Genomic DNA, 14739 nt, shown 5'->3' with positions numbered 1-14739 from the left:
GCTTCATGAATTGTCAGAGTTTAAAGTTTTGTAAAAATGTAAATATTGCAAATACCAAACAATGCCTGTTGTAATCAAAGATTTAAGATTTGATACACATTTAACAACGAAATGGTTTAAATTTCAATCATTAACTCAATACACACTTGTATAAATTGATATCAGTTATCTTGCTGCCTATAATTTTGCAACAAGCAGGCGGATCCTTATCAATAACTGTGATTAGTTTTGGTATTTCCCTGATATGAAATCGTGCAGATCAAATCGAATTCTTCCTTGACATCCATTTATTTGTTGATTGCTCCTTCTTTGCTCTTTTATCTTCGCCGAACGGAAATGGGAAATTTACAAAATTTATAGATCCAGGGCTGACAGTCTACAAATTAAACATTTATTGATCGATTTCAATATTCCTCGCCATTTCCATATCCAACAGGAACAGGATAGGTATAGAAATACAGGGTGGGCCAAAAGTCAGTGTGCAAACGTTGGGTCTTATACCTCCGCTGAGTTTTATATTTGAGAGCTGTTGCTTTGCAGATGGCATACTGTACTTACTGGTTCGAGGATTCCGTCGTCAAAATTTGAAAATTCGAATATTTTAGACCACGCCCATTCAATATTAAAACACCTATATTGTTTTCTCTGAAAATCCTGAACGCCTAATTTTTTTAGAGACGGTAGATTATCAAATGTTGCATATGATCTGAAAAAATGAGGCAAAACGGATTAGAAATGACGAAGTTAACAAGCATTTTGTGTATCTCGTTAACAAATTGACTGGGTGATTATGTGACACCGTGACACGACACCTTAATTGGGCACCCTTAACAATTCCCATAATGTTTAACGGGGTAGTTAACGGGGTCACCTTATCACGTGATTAGGTAAACCAATCACCTGATCACACGTAATGAACAAGCTTGTTATGCTTCATATCTCGGTCATCTGAGAAGCTAGAACTCTCATTCTTTCAGGGCAAACGTAATTCGAATGGCCAAACACAATTCAATAACATTTAGCTTGATCCGATTATCCAAACTATCAAAAAAATGTGAAAATGAACCTCCATTTGAAAAAAATGAACGCGAATATTTTTCGAGTTGACAAATTCCTCGAACCAGTGGTGGTACTAAGTCATACCAGAAGGAAGTATTTCAATTGGGCACTCAGTGACTGAGCTATTAAGGCCAACGTTTGCACACTGACTTTTGGCCCACCCTGTATGATAGCTATATAAACTATCCATGAGTATTTCACTATCTCTGACCTCACTTCATCTCATGTACGTGTCGCAGTCTCGAAATATGGGAGGTGGATGCCGTCACGTGTCACGAAATATGGGAGGTGGTTGCTATGCAGTTACCATGACACCCACCTATCACGTGACACGGACATGTAAGTAATACCACGTGGTTGCCAAGGGATATCTCGTGACACAAATTGGAGGTTCGATGCTTGTTAGGTAGCATGTAGCCATTACAAATTTGCATGTTAACCACTCTTTACGTTGCCAACTGGCTGCCCCGGTCTTATTTCACGTATCACCTTTTCGGCCATTCGTAGTTCGTCAGTCCTCCTTTGTTTTTGTTACGGTATGACTCTATTCCCTAGACTCAGTTATTATTTTCCGCGTGATAATTTATCTTTTCGTAGTAGGAATTTACTTGTTGAACTTTAACAAGCATGCAATGGATATGTTTCTGTGAACATTAAAATATGAAGCCCAGTATTCCTGAAAATATGAAGCATAGTCAGTCAATCTACAAAATTGTTGGATTACAACGACTGAAGTTATGTAAAGTTGTGTGTACCTCCGGCTCCACACTCTACAGTCTTGGTTTCTAAATGCACAGTTACATATCGTACTCGTAGTCGTAGTACTATAGGGGAAATGCATCCTTTTTTCACACAAAATTATTTAGATATTATATATCTCCTGCAGGACTAAATATGGTAGCAATAGTGAGGGGTCGTTCACATATTACTTAATTACTGATGGGTACTGGTAGGGAGGGGGTTTCTAACTTTCTAAATGATAACGCTAGTGTAATTTTAACACAATAACATTAGCTATATGTGTAAAACTGATTACGGAAGGGGATTAAATCGGCCTAAAAGTGATAATACGTAATAATAATATTATTTGAAGTTGAACCGCCCTTTAAGGATAAAAAACACTACCTTTTGGCTATTCATGCCCTTTACGCTTTAGTAAAGAGTTATATTTCAACCGTTCCAAAATGTTTAACTATCAGAGTTGTGATGGTTACCGAAATATGAATTTTATGGTTCCAAATTAGCAGGTTTCGGAAATTATATTTCTCTTCAGCTGAATTTCGAGGTATCACATAAGCATACTGCCGCAATGAAGCTTATCCTTGCCAACGAGAGATCTGGAGATCAGTGACGTAAAAGTGATTCAGGCTCAGTGATCAGTGATTACACGAATAATGAACATCATCGGCTGTGTATTGCTTACGTCGTTCCCTTCACAACAAATGAAAGCTTATTTCAATTGTGGTCTTAATACAGTTCAGAAACAAGCGAGACTCTCTTTCGCTTCTCGATTACCCTGATGTTTCTTCACGTGTGACTTGTGAATATGGATGTGAGACTTAAGTCACTTAATTGAGATAGAAATGGAAAAGGTTTCTCACTAGCTTTCATAGAAGATTCTTTGACTCCACAGCCTAAAAAAGTCTTGTATTAACTGCCTTCTAACTTTTCCCTATCACAGCACGCACTGTTTTCTCACTATGTACGATGTGCCCACTGCTAATGGTTTGAGCCCAATTCCCTCCCTCGACTGCAAGTTCGCTCGGACCTGCATCTACCTATCGTTTAAAGGACTGAACTTGAGACAGAAGCTTTCGTTCGAGGAAAGATGTCAAAAAGTAAGCATTTTTTAATAATAATGATCGGCTTTATTGTTTATCGTAAGTTGAAGTTTCCGACCATGATGTATATTATTCCACATTTTCGATGATCACCTGTCGGGAACCCGTCTTCAAGTAAGCCAAAACTCAATAGCCCGTTTTATAAACTGCATCGGTGAGACGTTAACAAGACACGTTAATAGAGCCAGACTTGAATATTGTTTAACGTGTGTTGGTGTTTGGCTGAAGATTTCACTTTCAGGTGCAGGAAGAAGTAAGGAAACTTATGTCAAAAAACACATTTGTCCCTGACATTCCCTGCTTCGTGTATCAGCAGGTAATAGTCTTTGTTTAAACCTATTTTCAGCAGTACAACCTTCCATTTTTCATTTCTCTAGTTGTAGTACTGACAGAGCAGCCACATCAAACATTTGGCAACTTTTAAACATTGTCTCTTCACTGGACCACGTAATCTCATTTACCATTTCCGCTTTGCAGATCTGTGGAGAGTTAGACTTGCTGAGATCCTCCAGAAGACAGGACTTCACAGAGATATGTGAGGTTTTCTCTCCTCCTGCCTGGCTCAGACTAGCAACCAATGAACGGGCTGCCCATCAACTCCTCTCTAGGTTAGTTGTCTAATACATCCCATCCAGATAGGGACCAGGGCCATTTTTAGATTTAGGGTTTGAGTTAACTACAGGGTGAGTTGAAAATAGTGTGTAGAATGTACATTAGCATCGTCCGCCGCACGTTTTTCATATCTTTCCATCCTCAATTTTGTTGAAAGTTATTTGAATTTACATTGGAGACTGGGGTTAACCTATAGTGATTGTAGTAAGTTAACCCAAAATCTCAGGCCCTGTTACGCCTGCATACAGCACAACATCAACGTTTACAACAAGTTTGTAACGACAGCCAAAAAAGCCACTCCTCCCCCTGTCCCTAACAGTAGTCTGTCTCAAACCAAGACTTCCCCCAATGTAAGAGTCCTTATTTTACTAATTTGAAGAGATTTCAACATTTTCTGACCCAAAATTATGAATATTCCAGCTACTATAATAGTGATTGAAACTTGTCATATCACCCGTTGTTATGGTGATTTATCAGACGTTTTGGCGTTAATTTTTAATGTCAATCTTGAATCTAGGATGATCTGATGTTGCAGCTTAGAGAGCTGATAAGACCATCAGTTGCAGATTCTAATTCCTCTTCAGAACCTTCTGATACCTCTAATTTTACGGTCAGTGTCTAATTATTTTGGAGGAATTCTTTTTATATCGTATGATGCGATTCAAAAGGAATATTAGCCGTTTATGGTGATCATTATGACCAAATAATAACAAGCAACTTCAGCCCCTACAAGAACCAGATAAGATGAGCGAACAGGAGGCCTCACTTCTGGCTGCATTAACTGCATTACCTTCAACCACTTTAGATAGAATGATCAACCTCCTCTCCCAATCAACCGTCAAGCAAGAGTGAGTTTAAGAAATGATTAATTAAATTTCCGCGGTTAAAGTGCGGTTGGTGGGCTACTAGAGTTAGCGGGAACGTATTATTTGGCATTCATGTTGCTATTCTTGGACGAATTTTCGTTACCTACGTTCACTTTCAGATCCGGGGAAAACGAAACACTGGTTTGCCGTGCAACAACGCAATCTTTATACCACCAGACTCATTACACAACCTCAGCTAAACCACAAAATGAGTTTCAAAACCAAAAGTCCGGATCCAAAGTTTTGTCTTTCGCTCAGAGCTTCCTGCCTTCTCAAAGGCTTCCTCAGCCAGGAAGTGGAGATCAGCAGTCTCTAAAACTGCCTCACTTTCGGGAGCAAGACCACACTTCCCCCAGAAGCCTTGCCCCTCAACTGTTTTCATTTTCTAGCCCTGTTTCTGCAAGCTCCGGTGACTCAAACACGAAATTAGTGCTTACTTCTGGAAATAGAACTTCCAACAATGAGAGGGTTTCTTCGACCTCCCAAACCTGTTTCATACCCGTCTCACCTCGCTTTAGTTCCTCTCAAATCGTCTCACCTCGACTGAATTCGTCTCAACTTGTTTCAACTCGTCTCAAAGTTGACGCCATGCAGCCAAAAGACAGTTCACCCCGGTTAAAACTGCAAGATTTAAGCAACGTACCGGCAAATGGAGTTTGGATAGTGAGAAGTTGCAAGGCATTGTTTGAGCTTTCTGTTGGGTGTGTGATTAATACTGCTGTGATAGGTTAGTGATGAAACTATCCCGAATAACAATTAACAGTGTCAGTGTTTTAATCTCGTATGCTTACTAATTACTATTTATTCAGTAATTGTAGTTTCGTTAAAGTTATTAATATACATAGTTTATTAGTGAATAGCAAATTAGCAAATACTTACCCTCAGCTGAAAAAGAGAAGGCTCCTTCGAGAAACCACGTCGCAAAGCTGGCACAAATACTCGGTAAGAATTCTGGGGTTGTTTGTTTTTTACAACCGCCTGTTATTTGCATTTTACAATTTTATGGTAGACTCGGGACTATTAAGTCCACTAAAGCTGCGAGTCGCTGTTACGCAGGATTGTTATTAATTAACATATCATTAGGTTTAGAAACGAGGATGGTGGAGCATCAAGAGATACTGTCAGGATTTAGGATGTTCAAAAACTCCGCCAGCTTTGACTTGAACTTTGCTTCCCAGATAGCAAAGGTAATCTTAGTCTCTCATTTTCAGTGCCAATTGTAATTTTGATTTTTCTCAGAAACTGAGTCGCCAAATTTTTGCCATTCCAGAAATTCCTGGTAAGTTTTTGAAAATAGACTCCCTCGATATTCAGGTGACTATTCACCAGCTGTTGGATGGGAGCTGTAAAGATAAGGAGCTAACTATTTTGTGTGCAGTCATTTCTGACGTTATCATGCAAGCCTTCAGTCTGCACAGGTAATTGTTTACCTGTTACGATTTATTATGATGTCAATTTTAAAATCAAGGCTAGATGGCCATATCACAGTTAATGTGCGAAAATCATGCGATCAAGACAGTTTTTGATGGCACTTCGTGTATGCCTAAACCTGTTTGCTTCCTACAACCACCCCTGACCATTTTAGGGACACGCCACCAATGACGGTTGCTAAGATAATCATGATTCAAGGCAGTCCTCTGCTCCCCAACTCAGTGCAGTTATCTCCTCCTGACAGCTCCTCACGCTCCAGTAGACCCTCCTCTGGGAGCAACTCCTCTGGAGACACAGTCAGCAACTCCAGGAAACGGCGCAAAGTTATTTCTGGTAAATACGTGTTTGATTTTGTTGCTATATTCTAAATTAATTGCTCCACGCTTGTTATAATGTTATTGCTCTGTGAAGTACCAAGTTAAACGTAAGTCAGTGAAACAAACCTTTGCAAAATAACTCATCACCATGTTTTCAGGTGCCTCAAAAAGAAGTCCAAAACAGAAAACACCGACCCCCTCGTCCACTGCGTCTACAAGTGGAACCTCGTCAATCACAACCAATTTCAGCGAGACTGTCAGTCAACTTGTTGGTCATCTCTCTAAGAGTACTCTCGATCTTTTGCAGACTGGAAATAACCTGTCTTATACCCAGGTAGACTTCTGGGTTCTTGGAATAATTGATTTTTAAATTGTTCTAAATTTTAAAGCCGATAATGACAGTCGCGAGATTTTTGTTGAAAGAAGGTTGTATAACTTAGGGGGCTTCTGTTCTGCGTTCGGTGTAGTGACTGTGAGGTCGAGTTTTCTTTATTTTTTCCAACTTCAGGTAGCTGATTTGGCGAGTGCTATGACGGACAATCTCGTCAAGAATACCGGAGTTCCCAAACCAAAGCCTGGTAAATAATTACTGAGTTTATTTTCATAAGTTTGGTTTCCTGTGGAATAATTGTAACCTTTTTGAGAGAGACACACAGATGAGCCATTAAAAAGTCTTAATAAAACAAATATTTTAATAAAACAAATATTTATTTTTACGGCACAATCAAACAATATCAATAATAAATAAATCAGGGGAGGTTTGAAGAGGTTTCAAGTGCCGAAGGCCACTGCTTATCTTTAGGATTTGAGAGTGACCTGTGCTTGAAACCCCCTCAACCATCCACTACGTCAATATACTTGTTATACAAATATAGAAAAATATAATAATCTAAAATTACTTATTGGTTTAGTTTGGTGACATAGGAGAGCCCAGTTGAGTTTTAGATTAGTTTTAGGTTTTAAATCATAGTTTAAAAGGTTAGCCATGTTTCATGGTAGAGAGAGATATCATGTGTGCAGAGCCGTACCGGATTTAGAATTTGAGATATAATATAAAGTAGTTACCATGTATTAGGGTCATTTCGATTTTGGAGGGATAGCAAGTGCTTTTTAAGGTTAGATTCAATAATACCTGACGAGGCTGACAAGTCTGAATTCTTACTTTGTCTAAATGTGGAAATGCTCTCCACTCAGCAGTTAGGTATAATTCATTATTCATTACCGAAAATTATGTGTTCATCCTGACATCCTATCACATGTTCGACTAAACTCGAGTTACAAAACATTAAATCAGTTATCATCGTTGCGACGTTTTGTCAGTAAACATACGAGTTTAAGTAACCATGGTAATATCCTCTATTATTCATCCTGTAACCCTGGATCAGACTTCCTTCAGATAATATTCCAGCAGTAACAACGAATTCTGATAAAAGCTGCTCCGTTATACTGCCTGCTACCAGGGGACTTCCTGCTCCCGTGACAAAGTTTGGAGATATAACTGATAAGATGCACGCTTCTAGTCCAAATGGTTCGTAATACATGGTTAGCTACGTTCACATATCACGTGACCCATTGTTTGGTTATTTTAGACCCCTCCCATGAGTCCCACTCTCCGTCAGCCACAGAGCTACTGTTTTGAAACTAGCGCATGTTTTCTCATATCCCCCTCTCTTCTGATTTATACTTTATACAATATGTAATATTATGTAATATTATGTGAACGATCCTTGAGTTTTTCAACCAAGTTATATTTATTATGGGGTGGCCCATAAGTGACTACCCACACGCAACCTCTTAATAACTCACGTAATTCGTCTCTAAATTGCACCAAAATTTCAGAGATTATAGATATGGGTCAAACTTAGATTTCCTGAGAGTTTCGTAAGCCACGCCCAATTACAGTGGGCGTGGCGTGACACTCCCTCTTTTTCACTATTGTCTTCATAAAATGAGAACGCTTTAAGCTAAGAACTCAAAATTTTTTGCACACATTTGGCTTGATAATTGAAAACTTTTCCAAAAGTTTCAAGTTCATTGGTTAAAATATGGCTGAGTTATGACCATTTTAAAATCCATCGGATATGTGATCCGAGCACTCAGTCAGTGATATTTGCACTCAATTAGTGATCTCGTCACCCAATCTGATCAAGAGTAAGGCGTTAGCGTGTATTAATGAGGTTCATTAGGCTTTGATTGGATACCGATGATGACTTTGCTAGAAAGGAAAACACAAATTTTTAGGATAAATCAATAAATGAAATCAACTAATAAAAATTCGCACACAAAAACAATTCAATAATTTCAATTAAGATGTTCAAATTGTCGTCTCCCAGCTGCAATCACCTTGAGGCACCGCTTCTTCACACTCCGACAAGCGTTCGTAGCAAACGCTGGGTCCATATTATGGATGATGTCGATCAGGTGGTGCTTTAGCTGCGTGATGTTTGCAATAGGATATCTCTTATAGAGTTGGTCCTTCACCCACCCCCACAGGAAGAAGTGTGATAGCGTTTTAGGTGCTGTCAGCTGTATAGGCCGGCCCATAAGCAGGCTGCAACCAATCAAGCGGTGCATGTGAGCCAAACAGGCCATTAACCAAGTGACGAGATCACTGACTGAGTGCTCGGATCACGTATCCGATGAGTTTTGAAATGGTCATAACTCAGCCATATTTTAACCAATGAACTTGAAACTTTTGGAAAAGTTTTCAATTATCAAGCCAAATGTGTGCAAAAAATTTTGAGTTCTTAGCTTAAAGCGTTCTCATTTTATGAAGACAATAGTGAAAAAGAGGGAGTGTCACGCCACGCCCACTGTAATTGGGCGTGGCTTACGAAACTCTCAGGAAATCTAAGTTTGACCCATATCTATAATCTCTGAAATTTTGGTGCAATTTGGAGTCGAATAACGTGAGTTATTAAGAGGTTGCGTGTGGGTAGTCACGTATGTTTATTTTTGTTTAAAACGTGTATTGATGAATCATCTACACAGTCGACAGTACCAAGATACACAAGCACTTAGAGGAGCTGATAGCATCAGTGGAGACAGATGTAGCACTGGTGGACCTTGTTAAACAACTACCCAACTACCGTCGAGCATACAGCCTGGGATGTGATGTTGGTATGTTAACAATCTTTAAATTTATCAATGATTGCATGAAGTTTGTTTTGTTATTCTTATCTTATATTTTCTCCGCATTTAAGATTTTTCAATTGACGTATTCTACTATAAAGTTTGATCATGATGGTTTGAAACAAATAATAAAATGTTATTGTAAGTTAGTTCAAAATTGTAAGTTAGTTCAAAATTGTATTTTGTTTGGAAGATCTCTATAGTCATATTCATCCATGCCATTATTTTTAAGAAAACTTTATTTAATGAAAACTTAAAATATGAATCATTCTGAATCAGTATTAAAATGCTGCATAAAATGATCAGTACAGCCAAAATGTTCACAGATCGATAATACATAATCATGCGCATAAGTTTCGTGCTACCCCACACGACAAAGTAACTAGGTCACTGAATGTTTGTTGCATCAGAGGAGCAGTGCTGTGAATATCAGGAGCTTGTTAGTTTCCACAGTTACTTTTGTCAGTTACATGGTTGAGCAGATCAACCACCTCCTTCGTCATTGTCACTCCAACCAACTTTTCTGAAATAGCGAAACTTTCAGTACTCAATCATGGGAGATAAGTTGTGAAGTTGTCGGAAGAGGAAACATTTGAACTTATTTAGAGGGAAAATAAGAAAATACGTCTAGAATCATTAGCTTAATCTGGTGTTAATTAATTATGAGATAATTAATTATGAGATAATTAATTATGAGATAATTAATTGTAAGATATGTGTATTTCTTATTACTGCCTATTCCATCCCATATGCTTGTCAGTCTATCCGCCATTTGTCGTGTAAATATTTCGTTGAAGTAGTTCTCAGAATAGAGCATAGACCATGGTCTGTCATCAACTGGGTCAACGTGCTCCAACAATTCCAGGAACTCTTCTGTGATCCTGATGCCGACGAGTCTCTCTGAAATTGTTGTTTGTGTTATTTAACGAGACTTGGTTTAGAATACAACTATTATCAAATATGCGACTAGTTGCAGGTGGAAGGGATGTAAGTGAAAAGTCTCAAAATACTTAGTCTAACTATTTATAGTACACCTACCCCCTCCCCTCTCCACCCCCTCCCTTCTCCACCCCACCCATCTCCACCCAGATGTAATATATATATACCTGCTATATCATCCCAAGTAGTGTGAAGCAGTTGGGAGTGTTCATCTGTAAAGGTTTTGTTCAGAAACTGTTCAGAGAGGAAGATATTCCAGTCCCAGGTCTTGTTAAGGCTTGATGAAGCTTCTTCTAACTCAGCAAGGGTAGAGTTCAATCTACTGGAGATGTTTTCAAGATTTTGATCCTTCTCTTCATTGTCTGCCTGCGACTTCTCTAACTCAACGAGAGTAGAATTTAGTCTGTTGGAGATGTTTTCAAGATTTTGTTCTTTCTCTTTATTATCTGCCTGCGACTTCTCTAACTCAACGAGAGTAGAATTTAGTCTGTTGGAGATGTCTTCAAGATTTTGATCCTTCTCTTCATTGTCTGCCTGGGTCTCTTCTAACTTTGCAACTGTTGAGTTTAATTCTTGTTGGATTTCCGTCAGCTCATCAGCCGTTTCTTTCAGCTTGTGCTCTGATTCTTCTAGTTTTGTCATAGCTCCTAAGAAGTCCTCACACTCAGCTATATCTACATATGTGACCGTCCCGCTCCTTTCTAGTTTAACCATATCCTCCCACTTGATGACGCGGAAAGACTCGTGTTCGTCTTCTTCTACAATGTTAACGCACATTCCCTGTTCCACCATACTTACTATCTCGCTGGGGGACAGCTCTTTTGAGTAGAAATTCAGATACGACATTTCCCCACCGAAGGGATAGTCAATACTAGTTGTCCATCTTCCTAGAATGAGAGGGAGACTAGTACTCAGTGACCTGTCAGCTGTTTGTCGTGACCCAAGTTCCTTACCATTAATATAATGACGATGAGTTCTTGATCTCCTGCTCCATGTACTACACATGTGGTACCATGTGCCTTTCGGCACAGAGAACTTACTTTGAAACCTCATACAGCCGTCAGCAATGCATATCCTTGTTGCATCTGCCGTTACAGTCATCTCGTAAATCCCGTTACGGCTCCACATTGTACGGCCGTTAGATGAAGATCCTAAGTCTTTTATCCACCCGCAAGCTGAGACCACGTCGGTCAAGGCTCTCCAATCCGGAGAAAACTGGATATAGCTATGACCATTATCAGCGAATTTCAGTAGTTTCAGCCTGTCTAAACTTCCTGCGGCTCCGCGGGAAGGCGCGATTGACAAAGTAACGAGGCTCAACAGCAAAAACATGATTGTGGGCCAGTGAACGAATGGTGGATGTGGCGAGTTTGAAATGCAGTGGGTTAAAGGAAAAATATTAACGTGGCTTAGTGCTAAGGAACTGTTAACTTCATTAAATTTTCATTTGCGTAATTACAGATAAGAAAATAATACCTCTGAATACTACTAGTTTACAGATGGAAGGAATCAAATATATTGAATATTGTATGGGGAGTTAACACAACATATAATACTGTTGCTTAGTGCTACACGCTAAGGGACTCTAAATTTCATTAATTTTTCATTTTGGTAATTACAGATAAGAACATATTATGACCCCTGAATATTAAATGGTTTACTGATAGAAGGAAACGAGAAAATTGAAAAAGGACGAGTTAACAAAAAAAGGTGAGGCGGTGAAGATGGCAGAAAGAACTTTATTGCCAATCAGTATTTTATCCCAGTCCCTTCTGAAGTTTGACTGGATGATTGAGTAGGTTTTCTAAATCCGTGAGATGATTTTGGGGATGGGGATGATACAGAAATAGCAGTGAAACGAAAGGTATATACCGTATATAATACCGTATAGTCCACCATTTTCACTCCGTGGCGAGAGAGCAAAAATTCTAAATCCTGTCGTACTAAATAATTTGTTCGCTGGTCTGTGGTGACGACACTGTAGAGATGCCGAGCAAATCTCAGAGTTAAGAGGAGTCGTGGCGAAAATAACCCAAATGATAACACTAAGTAATATGGGGGAGGGGGACTACAATGTTGTCCATCAATCACTATAATCTGATTGTTCTGATAAAGATGAGTAGCTCAATTTAACACATAATTTAAATTATTTTTAAGGAGGAGCATTCAGACGAGTGGAGTTGTTGAATAAATCTGTGATCGTCTCTGACTCTCTGTTGATGACAACAGCGCTTGTGGCTACAGTCAATAATCTTACCTCAAAGAATTCCTTATCTGGAGAGGTAAAATATTCTCAGGCTGATCGAAATTCGAAGCCCTAATTTTAAATTGCAACAATTCTCATTCCAGTGGAAATCATCGGTGCTGTTCCTATTTTCAATAGTTTTTAATTTTTTAGTCACAATTGAGCAACATTTAACACAGGAATCAGTAAACGTGGAAGATGTTGTTCACGAGATAACATCTAAAAACAGAAAATTCCTATGTGAACTGATAACTTCCTTGACCTTTCCAGAGATGGCAGTTCATTTCAAGGTTAGGAAATTTGTAATATTTTATTGTTTAAAGCATCATTACGCAGTTATGTCGCTACTAACTTGGCTAAGAAATTGTGCAATGCTGTCATGCTGAACAATTGGTCACATCGATATTATGTTTCCACTGAGTATTTATTAACGTTATTTGCATAGCGGGGGAACTCTTTGTTACACCGATGTGCTAGGTCCTTTCACATTTTAAAATTCCTCAGGAAAACACCGACGGTAAACCATTAATAACCATGGAAAGCATCAACAAAATGAACAGCCGTTTGAATGAGCCCTGTATCACGGTAGAGCCACTCTCTAAATCGACAACAAACGGAACGGATAATCCTGAAAACAGATCAGCTCCTCCAGCTTCTCCAGATATCCTTATAAATTTAAAGAGAACTGACAGTTTTAGTAGTGAATTTTTTAGGGGCAGTGAGATGGAATCAATCTTATCTTTTCCAATGCGGGTCGTTGAGTCAAATGAAGATGACGATATGGCTGTCGCCGAAAGGTTGCATTATCTTATCACAGAGGTGGTACAATCTTGTGCAACCTAAATTCTGACACTATTCAGAGATAAGTTTTTAAGATTTTTATTGCGTTGCTGTATTCATTTGAAATTCTTACCAGTAAAGTTAATTGATGATTACTACATACTAGCAAGCCTTAGTTACTTATATTGTATTATCGGTAAATTTATTTAATTGTTTTCACGCAGTTGTTTAATTTAACTCCCAATAATATTATTTTACTTATAGTGATGACTCAGATGAGTAACACCAAAATCGTGCCAGTGCAATGAGAACGTGGAATGATTGAAAATCAGTTACTTCGTCAGTAATGTCTCGAACAGATTGTTCCTTTTTTCGAGAAATTTGAAATTAGTTTTAACTTTAAGCAATGAATAGTATAAGTGATCAGAGCCAATTTTATCAAACTTAATTTAAATCTAAAAGCTTTAAAAATATAGAGTCAATTCAAACTGAGCTTTAGAGCTTATTAACTAATGTTTATGCTTACTAACACGATGAACAAATGTATGTCATTGAAGACATCTTTTATTATTTTCTTTCGCAATATTCTTACTAATACTATGTATCACATTGTACATTATTATTAGACATTATAACTCACTAGCTTAACTTAAAGTAGTTCTGATAGTGATATATATCCGATTAGAACCTGTAACAGTGTTAGACTTACCTGGGGACCTCAGGCTAATAATATTATATTTATGTCCATAATATAATCAATATCATGATTATGAATTATGAGTAAACTGTAAGTGTAAGTGTAGAGATTAGGCGGAATGACATGCTCAGCGCCGCCCAGTAATGTAAGACTGGCCTCTAGAGCTCGCCATTTTAAGATTCAAGCAAATTGAGGACGTTCAAAGGTTGCAGGATGTATAGCTCGACAAAATACCGGTGGAAAATATTTCGTAGGCCCTAAAATGACTCGTCCAGATCCAGTCTTACTCTACAATTAGACATAACTCACTAGCTGAAGTACCTTATCGGACCTTATTTATGAACGGACATTAATTGAACGCTGGATGTCCTAGTGTGAATTTTAATGTCCGTTCAAATAAAGTCCGTCCGTTTAAGGTCCGTCCAAGTTAAAGTCCGTTGAGATTTGTTCCAAAATTATTCCACTGCGAACTCATATTTATGATATGAAAACATTTTAATTTCAGTCAATTGTAATTTCTATCATCGGATTCGGACAAAACTATATCTTTGGATCAATAAAAAACGAGTTAAATTAAAGTTATACAATTAAATATTCTACGTATCACATTGACCATTGTTAATGATCTGGCCCGGCGCGCGCTACTTCGTAGCACTTGCCATCGAGAAGAAAGCGGCGCTTGATCATGCCATAATGTGATACTTAGACGAGTAACATCCGTCAAAATATCACATTATGGCTTGACGGATGTTACTCGTCTAAATTTCTTCGAAGTATAGCGCGCGCCGCTTTCTTCTCGAAATGCACTGGCCCGACAGCA

General features: G+C 38.4%; 2 protein-coding genes across 4 annotated transcripts; one reads left to right on the top strand and one right to left on the bottom strand.

Annotated features, from left to right (window-relative positions):
• The first annotated feature begins 2690 nt into the window (after window positions 1-2690).
• Window positions 2691-13804, top strand: LOC134820593 (uncharacterized). Of its 3 annotated transcripts, none has more exons than XM_063831073.1 (18): window positions 2691-2897; window positions 3142-3216; window positions 3378-3508; window positions 3739-3862; window positions 4030-4122; window positions 4236-4360; window positions 4498-5105; window positions 5264-5320; window positions 5462-5565; window positions 5693-5796; window positions 5964-6142; window positions 6285-6460; window positions 6635-6704; window positions 7535-7654; window positions 9118-9246; window positions 12355-12479; window positions 12622-12732; window positions 12947-13804. In XM_063831073.1, the coding sequence occupies exons 1-18, from the start codon at window positions 2760-2762 to the stop codon at window positions 13283-13285; spliced, it is 2808 nt and encodes a 935-aa protein (XP_063687143.1). In that variant the 5' UTR covers window positions 2691-2759; the 3' UTR covers window positions 13286-13804. The 3 variants fall into 3 exon arrangements, with proteins under 3 accessions (XP_063687143.1, XP_063687144.1, XP_063687142.1); XM_063831074.1 differs by having other exon boundaries at window positions 7538-7654; window positions 12947-13803; XM_063831072.1 differs by having other exon boundaries at window positions 7523-7654; window positions 12947-13803.
• Window positions 9417-11551, bottom strand: LOC134820799 (uncharacterized). The gene is made up of 3 exons (XM_063831428.1): window positions 10365-11551; window positions 9991-10158; window positions 9417-9781 (listed from the first exon to the last, which is right to left on the bottom strand). Exons 1-3 carry the CDS (start codon window positions 11527-11529, stop codon window positions 9699-9701), a joined length of 1416 nt encoding a protein of 471 aa, XP_063687498.1. The 5' UTR covers window positions 11530-11551; the 3' UTR covers window positions 9417-9698.
• Window positions 13805-14739: the final 935 nt, after the last annotated feature.

This window comes from Bolinopsis microptera, chromosome 9 (genome assembly GCF_026151205.1).
Source record: "Bolinopsis microptera isolate Bmic1 chromosome 9, MBARI_Bmic_1.0, whole genome shotgun sequence".
NCBI lineage: Eukaryota > Metazoa > Ctenophora > Tentaculata > Lobata > Bolinopsidae > Bolinopsis > Bolinopsis microptera.
The sequence above is the reverse complement of the archived record's forward strand: the minus strand, read 5'-3'. Positions and strand labels throughout refer to the sequence as shown.